Here is a 20408-nt window from a genome sequence, read left to right as displayed (position 1 = left end):
AAAATTTTCCCGGCACTAAAATGGTCCTAGCTAGAACACTGGAATTGACAATAGTAATTATTAAGCAATCAGTATCAAGAAAATGTTGAATACTCAAAGAGTGTTTTTTAGATTTCAATTACGGAATAAGCCTGCCAACAAGATCAATGGTCTGACAACCAATGTGAAGTTAGTTCCTCGTTTGAAGTTCAACATTCAATGTTGAACAAGTAACCATTTGATTTTCAACGTAGAATAAGTAACCCTTTGACATTCAGGATGCACACCCCTAGAAATGATGGAGTGCAAAAGGGACAAAAAACAAACTGCACTACCATGCAGATGGCACAACCATGCATTCACATGTAGCTTATTTACATTGTACATGCCATTTCACATTGATGTATACACACCATAGAGCTACATGTAAAACTAAAGCACTGACTCGTGTGCAAAGTGAGGAAGTGACTACATGTAGATACTAACCCGTGAAACCTGGTCTGCTATTTTTCTCAAGACTCTTAGAGGGTTCATGCTTGGACTCTCTTTCTGCATCAATTGAAAAAGGAAATCCCAAACACAATGATAAAATTGGAAAATGAATAGCACAAATGGGTCGGATTCGAACCAGGGACTATGGATCTGTAGTTCAAATCACTACCAACTAAGCTATCGAAGCGACTTAATGGATTCCGTTTTTGAAATGTCTCAAATGGTGTATTGCATTGTCCCCTCCTCATGAATCATTGGTCACCCCAGCTACTGAAAAAAAGTAGCGCACTAGGTTTCACGGGCTAGTATTAAGTCGCTTCCGCAAAGTGATGCCTGCAGGGCCGCAGGCACATCCACGTCTGTGCTCAAACTTATGGAATACTTGAAATTTGCATGGCTTTTGTACGGCTATTTGCATATCTGCATCTGGATTCTAAAATGATGCGTCAACAAAGCCGATACAGAAATAACCTGAATGCACAGTCACACATACGCATATATTTTTTTATACATGCGCTGCACATGAATTTGCTGCAACCTTTTTTAAATTGGATTTTGTCAGTAATCGAAGCACACGACTAATTTAGCTGAACTTACTCATTGAAAGACAGCCACTGAAAGACACATAAACAAAATTGGACAACCTTTCTTGAATGTTAGGAAAACATTTGTTTCAAAATAATCAACTATGGATGTAAACACACATTAGGCTTGGGCGGCTCCAGAATTCTCAGAGCCAGTTCCGGCTCCAGCCAAGAATGGCGATTCCGAGTTAGAACTGGCTCCAAAAGATATACAGAAAAATAAGGTTTAATAAAACACATTAAAAATCTGTTGCTGCCGAATCACGCTGGTGCCACACACGTACACAAACAGCACAACAGACCAGCTCTTGGTCTTTAGGATTTAAGATTATCCACAGTGGGTATTTTGAATTTTCTTTTTGCCTCTTAACAGACTAGTCATACATGTAGTTGAAATAAATCTACAACATGTTTGTACAACTCACTGCACTATTTCCCATTCAACGTACATGTATATTCATTTAATAATCCAATCAGAACAACAACCGATTTGCCCTTGCAAGTACGTGTACATGTAACTTTACCCATACAAATGGAATTGTCAACCATGCCGTGGTACTTAATGGACCGGATCACATGTACAAGTTTATTGAACATGTGCCAACGTATCGTAAATGGCCATGGACCATGTATAAATTGGTCATTTGTCCACAGTGGGTACATCAAACTCCGATACCTCTGCTATCTTGTAAGTATTACCATTGCTCTGGTCCATGTATGGAATCGGCTATCGCCTATCAAGTAAGAAGTTTAGAACTACTGTAGGAATAAGACATGAACATCACCTCCTTAACTATTCCGTGTATGACGAGGTGCACAGCACCCTGATGCATCATTCATACAAGTTCCGGCAACGATTTTGCCAGGTGTCATATATGTGAATCGTAAATGTTGAAGTCACAGCCACATGTAAAACAGTCTTTGAGCTTCTGGCCGTCAAATCTGGCCATTTTCCAATACTCAATTTCGGCTCTGTCTTAGGCTTCATCCGTTTTTTTACTACATGTACCTGACTTTGAAGCTGTAAATGCAATATTTAGACTCCCAGTACCACAAAACATCAAATAAGATGCAAGAGAGCCAAAAATTACAGTAACTCATTAATTTAAACACTTCAGCTTCACAATCGGGGATTAATTTCGGGGACAAAGTGTGAGACGCCGACGATGTTGAGTATCGAAAAATGGCCAAAGTTCACTTTGTGCCCCGTGCGTGCAATAACCAATGTGGTTTGGTACCCAGAGACAAGGGTATTTTACAGTTTATTTGTGTACGTATTTTTCCTTGTGTGGAAAGGTTCCCCCTGCTAAATGTACAGTGCGCTTAATTTATACATGTGAGTTGGTACATGTACACTGTACGTGTACGATGCAATGTACAGTACATACTGTACACGCGGGCGCAGTAGGTAGGCTCAAAGGCCGAAGTGGTGACTCGGACTTGATGCGTTGGTGCGCGTGGTAGGCCTGCCTGAGCAGTGACCTGGATTTGGATTTGATGTTTGGAGTTGGCTCTTTGAATATGGAACCGAAGAAGGTGGGTACCCATTCTTCACAAAAGTGGATCTACTGATTCCAATTATTTGGGGGAATCGCAATTCCACTCGGAACCGGGAGTACCGCGCAAGCCTAAGACACGTGTGCCATTGCTCTGTACGTGTGCCTCTTATTCAAAAGACGCGCTGGCGTTCATGTATGTTGGACTTGAGCGTTGCATTTAAAATACATAATTTGGTGTTCACTTTGATTTCAAATGTTCTACTAACACACACATGGATTCAAATGCCTGCACTCAGAACAGTGTCAAATTTCTCTGCCGCAGAGAAAAAGTTAACACTCTATAGTTTTTAGCTCTAGGATACACACACAACACCACAGAGGCAACCTGGGGCATGGAGTTTTTCGGGGTCAAACAAGCCCTCAAATGTAGGTGACAATTTTTACAGCAATATAATTATTTGAGGGAAAAACAGTCAGTTATACCTGCTGTCTTCATCAAAACTATTGCAGTTAATTGACATAATATGCATCACACCCATGCCCAGGGTCTAAAATTACTTTCAAAGTGTTTCTGTACACTTTATTGAACCAGCTGCCTCCACTTTGACCAGGACAATGCAGTTTTCCACAGTCAAAATGGCTTTGACTAAAGTCGTGCCGGTGGAGTTCTTTGCTTAAAAACCAGAGTAGGAAAGCCAATGTATCACACCAAACTTTTCTAAAATCGAAATCAAATACCCAAACACCATGCCCTGCCTCAAGATTAGATTGAAGCTCATCTCTGAAAGAGTTCTATACATGTATATGGACAACACTTGAGGCCCTGTGCACAAACCTATGAGACTTGTCTGAAAAACCTAAGTGTTTTCTAAGTAAATGCTTCAGAATTCTCTTAGCTAAAATGTCACTTTTTAGGACATGGGCTTGCGAAATTTTAAAAAATGTAGTTGCCCTTTGGGCAGGGGAGTCTAAAATCTGGTTGCCCGAATTTCATTTTCAGTTCCCTGACAAGGAAGTTTTTGCCCCACATGGTCTCCAAGCTTTCAGTAATTACAGTTGTTTTCCTAGTTCCAGATTGCCTGAAATAAATACCCACCTTTTTGCTATTCTGCAGCATAACACTATAGACAGCTTCTTTTTGAGGTGGTACAATAAAAGTCTTGCAGTACACATTTTGTTTCCAGAAAATTTCGAGAAAACGAATTCTGGGCCAAATTTCCGATCTGTGCTTTGACGTTTGTTGACGGTTTGTCAAAAATCACACACAAAAAAAATCAACACCTGAAAAAATTACAGGTCGGTACCAAAGATTCCATTTTTCTAGTTTCGGATTGCACATGCAATTACATGTACAAACGTCCTGAACTCAACTACATGTGCGTAGTAGACATGTACGTGACGTAATGGGTTTGTCAACTTTGAAGCATGGGGAGATTTATGGTTGATGGCTCGCTGAGCCGCAAAGTCAAGTCAAAATTTATGCAGGCTATCCATTTAATGCACTGAAATTCTACTAGATAAACTAATTCCCGTTAAAATAAGATGTGCTTTACTAGAAAATATGCTTGCTACAATTTTTTGGCTGAAAAATGGGTTTATGCTTGACTATGTTTTTTATGTATAAAGAAATTTTTGAAGCTATCGGGAACTAGCTAGACCCAATCCATGATCCAGAACTAAGAAAAGTGTCGTCGTCACTTTTGTCCATCTTGTAAGACAAAATTAAAAGTATACAACTTGAAAACATAATTGAAGAAACTCCTGCATACATGGACAAGGTAGACCTCTGATCCCATTTCACTGGAATTTGAAGATAATTAAGCTGTAATATGACTGAATATAATTTTTGTGATTCGGAACCAGAAAAATGACTGAATATAGACGGGACTGTGGGCGCTGCATTGTTCATGCCAACGATTCAACTGCACATATCATGGTGCATGATAGGACCGGATGTACCACGGTGCACCGACATGTACCCCAACAATTACAGTTGTGCAACATCAAGGTTAGGATGTCAATCTTTTTTACAGTCTTTTCTTGTGATCTGTTTTCTGTACACAGTGCTGAAATGCAATGCAAAAAATGGGTTGCTGAAAACAGGTACTGTACCTGCCCGTTAGGCTGGCAGCCTGGAACATTTGGTTTTCCGACAAAATATTTTGGTTGTCACAAGACGTCGGACTACCGATTCTGCGAGCCATGATGTTATCGTTTTCTGATGGCTGTTATAACATTTTAAGGGAACATTAGTGTTGGCCCTATAACTCAACTCAATCTCACTGTTCTCTTTTACTTCCAGAACTGTGACAGGTTTATATAAAGTGAATAACATCCCTATTTAACTTCACCAAGACGGCACGTATGAAATTTGGTTGCACAAATAGCTGTGATGGAAGGGTAAGTTGGCACAATCAATCAAACAGCTAAAACGTGTTTATGTAAGTTTGTACACGGCTATTTGTAGAGGCCTAAACCTTACAGTTTTGGAAGTGCATGTACTGTAGTTCTCCTTAATCACCGACGATTCCTTACAACCCGGGGAATGGGGTTTTTCAGCGACAATGGTCAAACAAGCCGTCAAATGTACATGTAGCACAGTTCGCTTTATTGTCCCTTTTGCACAACATCATTTCTAGGGATGTGTACAGTCCTGAGCACTTTTCAAATGTAAAACTGTTACTTCTTCAACGTTTAACATCAAATGGTTAGGCCTACATGTACTTGTTTAACATTGAATGTTGAAAGTTAAACCAGGAATAAGTAGGCGATAGGCTAACTACATTTACACCGCCAGTCTGACATGTCTGAGCATCGTCCAGCAGGGCCAGTAATACTAGTAGTAGTAGTATGACTCATACAGTCATTTGCAAAAGTTTAAGACCACCTGGAAATTTATTGGTATTTCCGTCACTGGGCCTGCATTACATTGTCTCACTGAATGATTACTTAACATGATTTTACAATGGTGCATAACAACTGTGTAGTGCTATACCCATTTAAATGACTTTTTTGCAAAGGCAGGTCTTGTATGACATTTTGTCTGTGAGGCAGCTGGGAAATAAAAGCCAGTCTAAGCAATCAGAAATAAAGGAGGGAACGCTGAATATTAGACTGGTAACATGTCAAATCATGGAAATGTAGTCAAAAATGTCCAACCAAGGTACCAAGGTTACACATTGAAAATAAAAATAAGTTGCCACGATTGATTGGTTTAAGTTTGGTTTCCCTCAGGTAAATGCATTTTCTATGGGTGGTCCTGAACTTTTGCTAATGACTGTACTGTGAGTGGCAATACACAAAACATGCTGCTTACATAAAAGCTGCAAACAGCTAAAAAGCTCATTCCAAGGGTTGTTTTTTTAGAGTGGCTGGGTATTCTGCAATAAACCTTTTCGATGTTCGCAATGCATTAGGGGTGTGGATGACAAACATGTGATGCATTTTATGCACAACCCTATAGGAGAAGTGAACCAGTCAAAAATCAAGTTACAGTTTTCTACTAAATATTTTTTACGTACATGTACATGTATCAGCTCATCAACTCACAGATGCATGCATATTATACAAGAAACATTTTCAAATACGTTTTCAAATATTTGTAAGAACAAATCACCCTTAAATCCCTTTTTTAAGAGCACCAGTCACTCTACAGGCTGAAAATGAACGTGACTGGTCAAAGCGGGATAAATCATGAGCTGCAAGTTGTAATTTTGATTGGACAATAACCTACTAGATTATGCTAATATTCACAAATTAGTCAAATCACGGTCCACGACAAAAAGTGATGTTGTTGGAAGGAATTCTCTGAAGTTTCCTTCTCTGCCAAGATTTAAACTTCGAAGTTTGTGAATATCTTCATCCCAAATCAATGATGCAACACTTTGTCAGAAGGGGGTGGCTTAAATTGGAGTATGAAATAAAATGGAAACGGATTAACTTTTTGCAGGTACACTTCTCCCATAGGGTTGTGCATAAAATGGATTGCATGTATGTCATCCAAATCCACAATACATCGTGAACGTCGAAAAGGTTTGTTTGTATTAGGCCTACTCCAGAAAATAAGTGTTGTCTGTATTACGGAATTCTTTCCTCCGATTATACAATATCCCTGGCTACATGAATGGGCTAGGCTTTTGTCGTGTTATGAGCATAGACTGCAAGCAGCTAGCAGCAACATCTGAAGAACTGAACTTGAAGATAGGGCCTGACACGTTAGACAATTTTTTTCATGTAGACATGGTAGACATAACTGACAGGCCGAAGTACTGGGCCTAGCAATAATTAATAGCATGAAGTAGAATCCTCAGAATGGCATGGCAATGTTTCACCAAAATATGCTTCAGTTCCACTGATGACTTAAGCCTGCTTACGTTTGTTGCAACGGTTACACACATGCTACTTCAATTTCTGTTCCTGATCTTACCTAATTTGTTTAAAATTGATGACAGGTCAATGTCTGTAACGTCAGATACCGTGAAAGTTTTCGACATCTTAACTGTCTGACTGTAGTGACACTGACAGCATTAACTGTACGTGTACATCCGTCGTTCAACTGGCCGCGCGCCAGTGCTAGACTAGACTGGCTCCGATGTCACGTAAATATTTCATAAGTACTGAATGTAAATAGGAAACAGTTACCAGGCTATAAAAAAACTAAATGGCTACGGTTTAGTGAACTCGCAATACATGCACATGTACATAATCTCACAGCTGAGTACTAGTACTAGTCGTGACAGATGATAATGTACATGCACATTGTATGTAGCCACAGACAAAAGCAACAGAAACGACTTTGCTGATGGCTGAATGCACTGCCGGTGAGATGCGTAGGCTAACGCGGGCGGTTTCCAATTTGGGTACGGTAGGGGCAATCAACATCTTTGATTTTTCTGTCGGCGGTATCTTTGTTTCCCGACCTGAGAAGCCTGAGAAGGTATATAGACCCCTCCCTGACTGCCTAGTAGTAATACATCCTATTCTAATTTTGTCCTCCCTGAGAGGTGGAACGACGAACCCCAATGGCCGTACCTGTCATCTGACGACGACCGCTCGCTATCCAGAACTGGGGGGGGGACCGCAGGCTGGGCCTAGCTAGAAATTCCTAAGCTATGACGGTAGGCTTAGTCTGACACTCTGCAGATCGCCTCATTATCATGATTATTAACATTTGGACTCTACCATAGCACATATCATGTTTTAAATATTTTGTTGTTTTGGCATTGTTTTGACACGGTCAACCATGTCCAAATGTTAAAAAGGTGATTTGTAGACTACCCTTACTGGGACTAGACCTACATGTACATGAAGGGTGGTCAAAGTGTGGCAGAAATGTTACCCTGGTCATGGAGGAAGGAATTCCTCCATGCCCTGGTCGTATTGATGTCAGAATTTTGTGAGAATTTTACCTCAAAACATACCAAAATGTATTTTTGTAGTTATTTACATCATGGAGCCTTTCCACTGACAATATGAAAACCAACAAAAGGAATAAATGTATAGGCCTAGGCCTATGGATAATGGAATAAATATACCTACACAATACAAAACAAAAACATTGGTGGAAAGAGCAGGGAGAACGCAAAATGTTACAAAAACTTATTTCAATTGCGATCCCTTATGTTACCTGTCCTTGAAAACAAAAAAGTATTCAAAAAGCTCATTACGTGTACATCAATACAGACAATATTTTCCATAAAAAAGACCAATATAAAAGACAAATTAATGTCATAAAAATCATTGGACATCTTAAGATTGCACCTGGATTAAAAAAAAAATGAAACTGACATTTGCGTTGACATGTATGTAAAAATATGGGCATCTGCATTATTAATTGTGTTCATGCCACACCTGCATCAGTTTAAAAAAAGAATAGACATGTGCACTGAGATAGAACAAGATCAACTTTAAAAATGATTAGAATATTTAAAATATTTTATTTGAGCTGTACACAAAAATGAGAATTGATTTAAGCTAATCTGTAATACGAAAGTGGAATTGAAGTACATCTAAATCTTAATTGTGATGAACTTCCTACATTAATAAAAAGCTTTATTGAATTAGCACAAAAATTACCTCCAATTAGATTCATTAGATTGGATTTTAGTGAAAAGGAGTTCCTTCCGGTTACATGTATGTAATAAAACAAATTTCCTTTCATAGAGTTTCAGACGTGTCAGAAGAAAATTCCATAATTTAATCTCTGCATAGAAGAAGGAGTTATTTTCAGACTTTCTGATATGTGGAACCAAAAAAATGTATTGATTAGTTGTCATATGTTAAGGTAAACAGTAAAAATTCCATATAGGCCTATTCTTGCAGTCGGACATCCAGGAACTTCTCTACATAATTGAATAGCACAAAGGGTAGATTTGCCCTAATGTTCGTAGTGTCATCATGCCGACAGCGAAAATATTCAAATATGGACACACTACCACTGAAATAATGCCTCAGGGCATTGCCAGTGGTAAACCAGCCATAACTAGGGTATAGCATATCCTAAATTGTCAAATTTAGAAGGGAAAATAAAATAGGCTTTTTAGCCTTCTTAGAATTTTTTCAGACAAGTCTTGTTAGTTGGAGTAACTTAGACTCTAGGAATCACCCTAACCCTCTTTCAACATTGGGACCATGTAAAAATGTTGAAAAGGGTAATTTACACATGTATACAGTCCAAGTTACTCTGACATGTCAGACTAGAGTCTCATAAGGGTTGTGTAGAGGATATCAAGCGGTGTACAGGCATGGAAGTCTTTCTAAAAACCCCTTGATAACTGTGTTTAGTGTTTGGTGGTGTCATGTAGTGACTACTCGTAGAACTAGTATGGGAAGGGTAGCATGCAACTTTACCACTTCATTTTTGAGCGCAGTGGTTATGACGAGATTTTAACCATATCCTGCTGGGGGGCCCGTTTTCAGTTGCCTTGGGTTTGTACGCTTAGCTGGGGTGCCTGAAATCGGATAAAAGAGCTTGGGCCTTGAAACAAAAGACCGTACTTGGAACAAAAGACAGAGCTGCTGGGAATTGCCAACATTTTGTCAGTTGTCAATGGCGGAGGAAATCCATCATTGTTTCGAAAGATTATACCACTGTTTGTGGCATTCAGCGTGGGCGGATTACCACCGGGGACAAAAGCGCTCCAGCACCCCAGAGATGAGGTGATTCAATACTGCTGCATGCTAATCTGGCCCATATTGAAAAGATGCCAGAAGCGCACTGTGCCAGTTTCGGGAACAACAGAAACTTACATGTATGTAACACCGCACAATCTGGGCTTTTTTTACAAGACGACAGGCCTGGCTGAAATACCCTGGCATCAGTAGATTTTGTCCACCACCAGACAAACACTCCATGGGGTTTGGGCATTCAGGAAAAAAAGGTGAAAATGTTTGAAGATTTTTGAAAAACGAAGATATTGAAAAATTGCCCATATGCTGGCACTGCATTTTAAAAGCACCTGGCAAGAAATGGTTTACACTTGACTTAGCTGAATTTGTGCCCAATTTCCAAACACCACTGTTTTCGAATTTCGGTGTAAATGTCTTGACACTGATATTGTCCACAAAGTTTCATCAGCAAGTATTATGAAGGTAAAAGTACCATTAGTTTACTGAATTAATTTGAAGGTTTCAACCAGGTGGTTTGGCAACACCGCTGGAGGAAAGACTAGGGAAATGTCAAAATGCACCATGTTCACTGCAGTTTTGCCTGCCACTGGCGGGCAAAAATAAAGAAAAAGAGCGGATTCTACTACTTACATGTAGGCGTGCACTAGACTTGGTGCTTGTTTAAATCATCCTAACTTCAGGGCTTGACATGCACATGATAGGTGAACAGACATTGTCAGCGGGTGTCATGATGCTAAAATGTCTCTGAGCACAGGTTGATACATGCAGACAGGTGATGATAGAAGGTGGTATACAACTGTACATCGCAATATTGTATATTAACGCACAAATATGAAACCTGCTCGGCATGGAAGTCATTACTTCCCACAATAACAATGACACTCAATAGGAAGAATTGAAGGCACAACAAAGCAAGGCACTGCCTACTCCTCCAACAGTTTCCCAGCCAATCAATGATGTCATACCTAACAAGATAACTCATAGACCAAAATTCTCATCCCCCTAAAACATAACGCAGGATTTCAAACATAGTGAGTTACTTAATAGAGGTTTATCATCACTGTACTGCATGGTTTGGCACTCAAGAGTAAACAATCCCATAGGAAACCACTGTGTTTGATGTTTTTTTGTGTGGAATCACATTACTGTTTGTGTAAATTGGCCCTTCCTACCCAGAATGACCCTTTTCAGTCAGGCATCTGTAATAAGTTGTCACAATTTCGTTCTTTGTGTCTGTCTTTGTCTTTGTGTTAGCATTATGTTTTTAATACTTTTTGACACCAGCATTAGCAATATGCAGAAGTAGACATTGCTTCGTTCAACATAGATGTACATGTGCATGTAGATGTAGATACATGTATGTTTGGTGTAATCAGTTGATCTTCATAATTGATTGATTGCATTGCAGTATTAGGAAATCCTGTTGGAAAACCTCAGAATCCATGAATTCAAAAGAAAAGGCCCTATGGCGTGTAATTGACTGATGGTAGAAGGACCAACAGATCATGCCACTAGATTGACTGATACTGTAGCATAACGATCAATGAATCACATAGATCTAATCAACTGCATCCAACAGATGTGCACCATGCATACTCTACATGTACATGTGAGTAACTTAAGGTAACCTTCTACCACCAAAGACCTTTCTCTTGTCTCATTGCCTTCCCCTGTGTTTCCACATGGTTTGCAGAAAGTTCACCCTTTTACCTAAAATTGACTTTGTCTCACTAGTTTTGAAGAGAAAGTTGTTTTCAATTAATACACAAACTCTAATGTTTTATTGCAAGATTTAAACGAATATGCAACAGACCTCTAAGGAAGTCTCAATACACTAAACATGATGGAGCTGTTGCAAAGAGACAAAACTACATCTTTTTGTGAAGACTGATGGCAAATCCAGATTTACTGAATCCGTCAAAATTGAAGACAATTCACAATAATTGGACAGCTTTGCCCTGCTGAATAGATGTGATGTCTCAGGGTTTTTCTGGATTTCAGGATTTTTGAACCCCAAATTCTGTTTTCATTGAGGTTGAATTATTCAGTTTTTGCTATCCTTTATCTGGTTGTAATCTCCATTGGCACCTTTCCTGCTAGCTGTAGGTATAAGTACTGTTTGGAAGCATGCTATACTCACATGTGTGTTGGCAAGGAAGGATTGCATTATTTCAAAATTTTTCTTGAAATGAATATTTTCTGGAAACGATGTTTCGCACTGAAGAATAATTGTAAGTCTGTTTCTGAAAAAGGTAGACTAAAATGTGTACGCGTGGAAGGTCAGTCTTGGATCAGGAATTGGTCGTTTTTTGACCAACTCTCTGCTTTTGTATTATTTCTTGACATACATAGCCGTAGCAGGGGAGGGGTATGTTGGTTTTGATGCCCCCCCAACTTTGTGGATGCCGGGGTGAGCTGATGAAATATACTGTCAATTTTTGTTGTTTTAGTAGACATAAATCCTGCCATTTGCATTCAATAATCTCAGTATTCTTTGACAAAACTGGGTTCTGTCATGCTTCCTTTTGATTAAATACGACATCTCCTCCTGTTGCATTATATCCAGCAAGAAATGAGACTGAAGGGTACCCCCAACATGTTCAATTGCTATACACACTCTGGACTCTTGTTACCTAACACATCCCCCCCTAGATGTCTGAAAGGAATTCCTCAGATTCCAGTGAAACAATGATCAACGCAAAGCGGGGGGGGGGGGAGATTCTCTCCATCTCATATCTTGCTTCATATGTGTTGTATCATGATATACATGTATATACTTCTGCTGCACATTTCATTGAGTTTTCCTGCTGTTGTTCAAACTGCAGTTACATGTACAACAGTATTAATACGCTTATTTTGTTGCATTCTCGTAGGCTTGACAGACATGATGTAAAGAGCCAAGACTTGAAGTATGTGGACAGACATGAATGGAGATACATGTAAGTACTGTAACACCAGTCCGCAGAAACCAACATCTGTATGCATCTTGGTTCATAACTGTGCATTTGTGAGGATTAATATTTGTTTTCTGAAGAATAGGCATATAATTATGTACGTGGATTATTTATGTATCATTTTGAAGATCATTAATAGAACATTTGATTTGATTTTGGAGGTTTAGATCGAACACACTTAATCATCAAAGATGCAGTACAGAGATGCAAGACCAGTTCAATTCAAGGTGATTCTTTTGGGAGAAGCTGGAGTAGGCAAGACGTCATTATTCCAAAGATTTCGCTCCCGACACATTCCTTCAACACCGAAATCTGCACTTATGCTTGATTGCTACCAGTATAGTAGACAGTTTGCAGTTGGTCCAGACAGCTGCCCAGTTCAGGTTAGTTCCCATGTATTGTTGGAACCCTTTGTTGCTTGGATTTGTTTTGTTTTTCAGCTGTTGAGCCCAGTATGCATGTCATGTACATTTGGGCCTCTGGCAGCCTGTTGCGGGTTTACCTCTGGACTTTGATGATTCACAAAGATTTCCTTCAGACTGCACACTTAACAAACCCCAGTCTACTGATGTTTTGGCCAAACCTCTTTGTTTTTTGGCAACATGTGAAGCAAATGCGAGCCTATGTAATACCGATTTCCGTCTTCTGTCCTTCTGGCCAGCTGGCCTCAAATGTTGAAGTTTTTCCTTGCTGGTCCATACAATGTAGGTGTTAAAATGTGCCACTGAGCGCTTGTTTGCTTCCTCTTGGAATTCCATCAGTGTGTAAATAGTCTTATGTTGCATTAATGATAAGAAATTTATGAATATAATGAAAAAATTATAAAAGTTGAATGTCAATGTTTTGAGTTGTATTGTGTACCAACCCTGTAGTACTTATGTATTGAGCACTCCTTTAATGTACTTGCATATCTATAGGCAGTGTTTAGACACATACAAATGCACATGTACAGTATGTGGGAAAATTGTAAGGGATGGGGGGGGGACTCCAAGTGACAGATTAGGCTGTTTGTTGGGGGAGGGGTATCTGTAGGAGGAGGATCATGGGGACAAAGTACACGTTTGTAGAAAGTGGATGAAATGCTGGATAAGGTTGGTGTAATGGTTGGGCTGGATTAGTGGGATGATGGGACAGCCAGAATAAGAAGAGAAGGGAATGATGGGCAGGGGTGGAGTAGGAAGGGAAGGGAATGATGGGCAGGGGTGGAGAAGGAAGGGGAGGGAATGATGGGCAGGGGTGGAGTAGGAAGGGGAGGGAATGATGGGGAGGGGTGGAGTAGGAAGGGGAGGGAATGATGGGGAGGGGTGGAGTAGGAAGGGGAGGGAATGATGGGGAGGGGTGGAGTAGGAAGGGGAGGGAATGATGGGGAGGGGTGGAGAAGGAAGAGGAGGGAATGATGGGGAGGGGTGGAGTAGGAAGGGGAGGGAATGATGGGGAGGGGTGGAGTAGGAAGGGGAGGGAATGATGGGCAGGGGTGGAGTAGGAAGGGGAGGGAATGATGGGGAGGGGTGGAGTAGGAAGGGGAGGGAATGATGGGGAGGGGTGGAGTAGGAAGGGGAGGGAATGATGGGCAGGGGTGGAGTAGGAAGGGGAGGGAATGATGGGCAGGGGTGGAGTAGGAAGGGGAGGGAATGATGGGGAGGGGTGGAGTAGGAAGGGGAGGGAATGATGGGGAGGGGTGGAGTAGGAAGGGGAGGGAATGATGGGCAGGGGTGGAGTAGGAAGGGGAGGGAATGATGGGCAGGGGTGGAGTAGGAAGGGCAGGGAATGATGGGGAGGGGTGGAGAAGGAAGGGGAGGGAATGATGGGCAGGGGTGGAGTAGGAAGGGGAGGGAATGATGGGCAGGGGTGGAGTAGGAAGGGGAGGGAATGATGGGCAGGGGTGGAGTAGGAAGGGGAGGGAATGATGGGCAGGGGTGGAGTAGGAAGGGGAGGGAATGATGGGGAGGCAGCAGAGTAGGAGACATCCATTTATAAAAACTCAAAAGGGAAAATCCTTGATCCATCAATTCCTTTACTATTTTGTTTTGCTTAAAGCATGGAGGGGACATTCGACATTGTGTCCCCCGCACCAAATTCATGGGGGGACGTGTCTTCCCTCCCCCCCCCGGTTTTTTGCCCATGCATGTGACGATTGAAAATGGTGCCCAGACCAAAATTCATAAAATGTTTGCACTGTAAGATAACGTCATTAATTGAACCCACCCTGTCAAGAGATGTTATTGAATCTGTCAAACTGAAATTTCCCAATCACCATCAAAACAACAAAATCCACAGTTCCTGTATACTTGTATATATTTAAAGGTAGTGTACACCATTTTTTGGTGGTAATTTCACAAGATTGGCTGATTATGGTGTATAATATTCACTGCAACTTACATTCCACTGACTTGTTTCATGTTTGACTCAACTGCTTTGTGAAAAATAGAGAAAAAACAGTGCAGCATTTTCAATGATTACATTGAAGATCTTGTAATTTATCTTGTGTGAAAGCGATGAATTACAGAGCGTTCATAGTATTAAAGCAAACAACATTGGCGGGGTCAGGGTGGGAAACAGGCATGGCAGGTTCGCTTTCCCTTCAAAAAGGAACAATTTTCAAAGGCCAGGAGTAATGAGTGAATTTACCTCAGAGTAATGTGCCTCCTGGACAATGCAGCAATGCGGATTCATGAAGAAACTTCATCCGGGAATGCAGTTGCCTCGTGTCTGCGACACTGAAATGAGTAGCCCTATATGATAATGCATGTGTGCACGTGATTGTACTTAATGACCACACTTTCATGTCAGTGTACATGTGTATGAAATCTAAAAAGTCTATTCTTAGAACAAAGAGGAAATTATGGATAATAGGGTAGTCCGATTATGGGATTTTACCAATGTGTACACTACCTTTAAATGCAGGTCATGTAATATCCTGGAATGTAAATGTTATACATGTATAAAACATGTCCTTTTGGAAATTATTGCATTAGGGAATTACAATTTACTTTTATGAACAAAAGCTTATATTTTTGTTTCTGGCAAACTCTTTCATCTTTTCTTTTCAGCTGGATCTTTGGGATACAGCTAACATGGAAAGGGTACGGTCTTTAACAGAGAGTTACTTTCGGGAAACTGCTGCTACCCTTCTAGTGTATGACATAGCAGATTCTGTGTCACTGAAAAGAATCCCCTATTGGCAACAGGAGTTGAGTTATCACACACCTGACTCAACAACCAACAAAATATTTCTAATAGGTAACAAAAGTGATTTGGAGGCCTTACAATATGACTGTGATCATACAACAGTCTCCTATGCCAAAGAGGTGATTGGAAAACAGTGTAAAGATGTCATTTCTGTCTTCGAAGTATCAGCAAAGGAGGATTGTTGTGTGGAGAGAATGTTTCATGCTGTAGCTGAACATCTCTGGCAATGTCATACAGCAGGAGCTAGAAAGGGAAGTAAGCGTTCAAATCCAGCATCGGATGAAGACGAAAAAGCACAAGATTCAAGCTTTCGACTGGAAGATAATCAATTAGATTCAAGTAGAACTAGTGGAAAAGGTTGTTGCTGAAATGAATTGCTGTAGAAAGACGTGAACAATCCATACTCTGGACTGTTAAATGCAGCACCTACACCCTGTAGAAACCATTTACAATGTAGTTGTAATGTATATCTATTTTTATGATGCTGAAATTTCTGATTGTGTGTGGGATATTTTGGAATTACATGTACCTTATTTTTTTAGAATTTGTAGAAAACAACAATTGAAGTTTCTTAATATATTCGTCTGATCAGATTTGGAATTCGGAATGGATACAAGAGATTAATTTGCATTCCAAGTAAAATGAGTGCAAACTTAGTTACAGTAACATGTTGTCCACATGTGATGCCTGTTTTGGGATCAAAAGGTCAAATTACATGTGGAGTTACCGTGTCAACATTCCCACAGCACTTAAGTGATTCTCAGTAGTCAACATTTAACAATAATTGAGTGCTGTACATGATGTGGAATGTTATGTTTTAACCACTTGCTGCCAGATGGTTTGAAAAATGCAGGGTACGTAATCGGGACTTTTTCAAGATTTTCAGTTTTCAGAATTCTTCAAATATTCATCATTTCAATAAATGGAAGTTTACACCCACATGAATTACTGTCTGGTGCCCACTTTAGTCTGACAGACAAAATCTATTGATGCCCCATTATTTCAGCCATGCCTGCAGCCTTGTAAAAAGAGCCCAGATAGTGCGGTGTTATATAAGTTTCTTTTGTTCACGAACCTGGCACAGTGCACTGCTGACCTCTTTTCAAAAGGGACCAGATTAGCGTGCAGCGGTGCTGTGTGGCTCATTGCTGCGGTGGTGGTAATCCATTCGCACTAAATGCCCCAAACTGTGGTATACTGTTTCAAAACAAGGCTGGGTTATCTCCACTATTGAGAGTGAAAAAATGTCGGTAATGCCCAGCAGCCTGGTTTTTTTGTTCCAAGTACGGCCTTTTGTTACAAGGTCCAGTTCCCTTTGTCCGATTTTGGAGATCCTGGCCACGCCTATAAACACATGGTGCCCGAAACCGGAGTCCCCGGCGGCAAGTGGATAACACCCTTGGAGATGCATAGCATCATTGGGTTTATATAGCACCCTCGGGTTTATGTATCTCAAGTGCCGAGTCCCTCCAGCGTTAAAACATCATCTCCCACATCACAGCAGTAGTTGTTCCACCGCTGTCTTGAATTCTTTGCAATATTTCCTCACCTGAAGATCTCGAATGGAATTCAAACGTCTATTATCTCTCTCTGTTGCACAAAGTTGTACAATGTGTTTGGACTTGGTGCATAGGTGTATCAGTTTAATTGGCTTTTCCTCATAGTGCACTATGCGGAAAGGCATTGTTTTTCTACACGTACTTCTTTTTCATTTTTTTTTCATTCTATTAAATAAAGTCATATAACTTTGAAACTTTACACACTTAAAGAAACTTATAGCAAAGCTCTTTTCTGAAACATGATGTAATAATATCATCAGTTGATTTATTATGGAATTTAAAATATTTAATATTTTCTCATATTTTTGTACACATTTTCAACAGTAAGATTACGGCACTTTAATCCATCGGACTCAATACATACTAGATCCACACTCAGTCCTCAGGGTAGGGTCCAAAAACAAAATCGTCATCATGACGTCACCATGTATCACGTGACATGGCATTTAACCACTTCGTGCCGGGGCAATTTTCAATGTTGAGGATGCTGGGCCGGCATGACTATCATTTTTTCCGTTTTCAAAATCCTTCAACAATTCATCATTCCATTTAACAGTCGTTTATAGCCGCACGGAGTAATCTTTAGGCACTGCTCTAAGTTGACAGGTGACCTTCATTGATGCCTGAATATTTCAGCCAGGCCTGCAGCCTTGTAAACAGAGCCCAGATAGTGCGGTGTTATACAAATGTCTTTTGTTCACGAACCTGGCTCAGTGCACTGCTGACCTCTTTTCAATAGGGGCCAGATTAGCATGCAGCGGTGCTGTGTGGCTCATCGCTGCGGTGGTGGAGAGCTTTTGTCCCCGGTGGTAATCCGCTTGCTCTAAATACCCCAAACCCTGGTATACGGTTTCAAAATAACGCTGGATTATCACCACTTTTGAGAGTGAAAAATGCCCGTAATGCCCAGCAGCCTGGTCTTTTGTTCAGAGTACGGTCTTTTGTTACAGGGCCCTGTTTCCTTTGTCCGAGTTCGGAGACCCCGGCCACACATATAAACCATACGGCTCCGATTTCGGAGTCCCCGGCTGGTAGTGGTTAAGATACAAATTTCAGAGGCCTATATCTCCTGAAGTACATGTCCGATTGGGTTGAAACATTGCAGATATTTTGAAAGGGATGTATCAAAGATGAAAATGGACTTCATGTGATGATGACGTTATTAAGTGACAGGTCACATGACATTAAAGGTCAACTCTTTAAAGCCCTATATCTCCTGAAGTACATGTCCCATCAGATTGAAACTTTGCAGATAGTTTGAAAGGGAAGGGTTATAGACAAAAATTGATATCTTGTAATGATGACACCATGAGTTGAAAAGTCATATGACATCAAAGATCCATTCTTTAAAGCCCTATTCTATTTTCCTCAAAATCATTCAAAATGCAGAAAAACGGTGTGCTTTGGTTTGCAAACAGGCATAGGCTTTTGATTTTGTTTGTTGCATGTGTCTTGCTCAAAAGCAATGTCTTCAAGTCTGGAAAACTATTTGGGGCAAAAATCTGCACCTGTCTTCCAGCTCAGCAGACATTACGTTAAGAAGCTTATCAGTGTTAAGAAATGAACCTCAACTATTAAAGAAAAATTGCCCTGCTTCAACAGCTGACTGTATGATTGTACCATTTCACTGCTCCCATTAGAGATTACTGTTACCAACTTTATGGTGAAAGTAGCAGAGGTACCATTGAATAGTTTGGTTAGCAGTCCACATATGGTTTGATGTGTGAGATGGGGAATACGTCACATGCATGATTGTATGTGAAGGCATTAGAGCAAGAATAAATGCATGCGTACTCCATTCGTTTGCACTACACTTCCTGGTTCCAAATGACATCACGCTTTGGTACTCTATAATAAGCAGGTCACAGTCTCAGCTATATTCCTACCACCCCATTCATATCCACTTTCTGTCCATCAACACAGCAAGCAAGATTGAAGAGTTAGCAACTTGTGCTCACAGCTCAGAAGTAACCCATCAGTAGCCCTGTCGCCATCTTCAGACATTACAGGGGAGGAGACCACAGTACACCAAGCAGGGGGCACTTCACAAGAACAATCATCAGTTTTGATGCTCGGGGTTTTTTTGTTGGGGGGGGGCAGCCCCACTCCCTTCCTTGTGACAGCCTGCCCACTGTAGTTCTGTAAGTCAGAACTTGTACATGTATGTCTTGCTATAATTTAGAGTAATTGGTATTTGGTGACTTTGTTCAACTCCATGAATATTTGTTATGTTTTCCTTTATAAACAAATAGTGTAGATATTTGTTTTCATTTAACTAATTTTTCTATTGATTATAGTGGAGACAGCACAAATTACATTTTACTTTAATAACATACAGGTAGATTTAAGTGTTTTGTAGTGTTTTGGGTAAAAGGAACCTCAAGGATTTTTTAAACTTTAAAAATCACCTAGAATGAGTTTTTTCATTACCATAACAAGTGTAAATCTAGAAATGACATGATCACATGCATGTAGCTGGTCAGTCTGTACCTTGAACAATTCATGCACATGTAGACAAAGCATACTGAAGTAGCGTTGCCTATATTGCCCTGTAAATTTTTAATGAATGTTTTGCACTTGTTTTTATCTGTAGAAATTGACTAACATGTAGTTCTGAGCTTCTAATGCTACCTTAGAAATGTTAAAGTGTCTCAAAATACTGATTTAATGATATGTCTCCATGTCCAACTTTGTCAACATGGGGTTGAGCCAAATCTTTGTGAAGTTATCTCATTGAAAGTTTTTCAGAAATAAAGATGTTCCTCTGAATTCTAGAATCACAGACCCAGTGTAAAAGCAGATCTATATGCTTTTTTTCAAGATGTATTTTTTTTTTGCGTTGGGGAGATGTTAATTAATTATATATAACAGGTTTTGCCCTTACCCAACGTATATTAATAAGCACTGTATGCTCAGTGCTTGTCCGAGAGCTTGTGAAAAACCTCATAAGCTTACTCGGGTGGGACTTGAACCCATGACCTCCTGCTTACAAGTGCAGATGTCTTAACCACTCGACCACCGAGC

The 20408-nt window shown here is 40.3% G+C and overlaps 2 protein-coding genes across 15 annotated transcripts in view; one reads left to right on the top strand and one right to left on the bottom strand.

The window, feature by feature from the left end:
• rttn (rotatin) overlaps nt 1–7147 on the bottom strand; it is a 127799-nt gene extending 120652 nt beyond the window's left edge. For 2 of the 4 annotated variants that reach the window (XM_087138340.1, XM_087138341.1), the window contains exons 1-2: nt 6981–7146; nt 466–528 (exon numbers count right to left, since the gene is read on the bottom strand). In XM_087138340.1, the coding sequence (XP_086994466.1) occupies nt 466–528; nt 6981–7047 (130 nt within the window). In that variant the 5' untranslated portion in view covers nt 7048–7146. Of the gene's footprint in view, nt 1–465; nt 529–6980 lie in introns of all 4 variants that reach the window. The other 2 variants (XM_087138343.1, XM_087138342.1) reach the window with 2 other exon arrangements.
• A 103-nt stretch (nt 7148–7250) lies between these two features.
• LOC110980012 (ras-related protein Rab-26-like) lies at nt 7251–20166 on the top strand. 11 transcript variants are annotated; one of them, XM_022236268.2, is made up of 5 exons: nt 7251–7413; nt 11091–11291; nt 12556–12621; nt 12798–13019; nt 15687–20166. In XM_022236268.2, the coding sequence occupies exons 4-5, from the start codon at nt 12828–12830 to the stop codon at nt 16191–16193; spliced, it is 699 nt and encodes a 232-aa protein (XP_022091960.2). In that variant the 5' UTR covers nt 7251–7413; nt 11091–11291; nt 12556–12621; nt 12798–12827; the 3' UTR covers nt 16194–20166. The 11 variants fall into 11 exon arrangements, with proteins under 11 accessions (XP_022091960.2, XP_086994471.1, XP_086994470.1 ...); XM_087138345.1 differs by lacking the exon at nt 11091–11291 and having other exon boundaries at nt 7251–7490; nt 12804–13019; nt 15687–15719; nt 19308–20166; XM_087138344.1 differs by lacking the exon at nt 11091–11291 and having other exon boundaries at nt 7251–7490; nt 12804–13019; nt 15687–15876; nt 19308–20166.
• Nucleotides 20167–20408: the final 242 nt, after the last annotated feature.

This window comes from Acanthaster planci, linkage group LG06 (genome assembly GCF_054643075.1).
Source record: "Acanthaster planci isolate LZ-2023a linkage group LG06, COTS_SCS, whole genome shotgun sequence".
Lineage (NCBI taxonomy): Eukaryota > Metazoa > Echinodermata > Asteroidea > Valvatida > Acanthasteridae > Acanthaster > Acanthaster planci.
The sequence above is the reverse complement of the archived record's forward strand: the minus strand, read 5'-3'. Positions and strand labels throughout refer to the sequence as shown.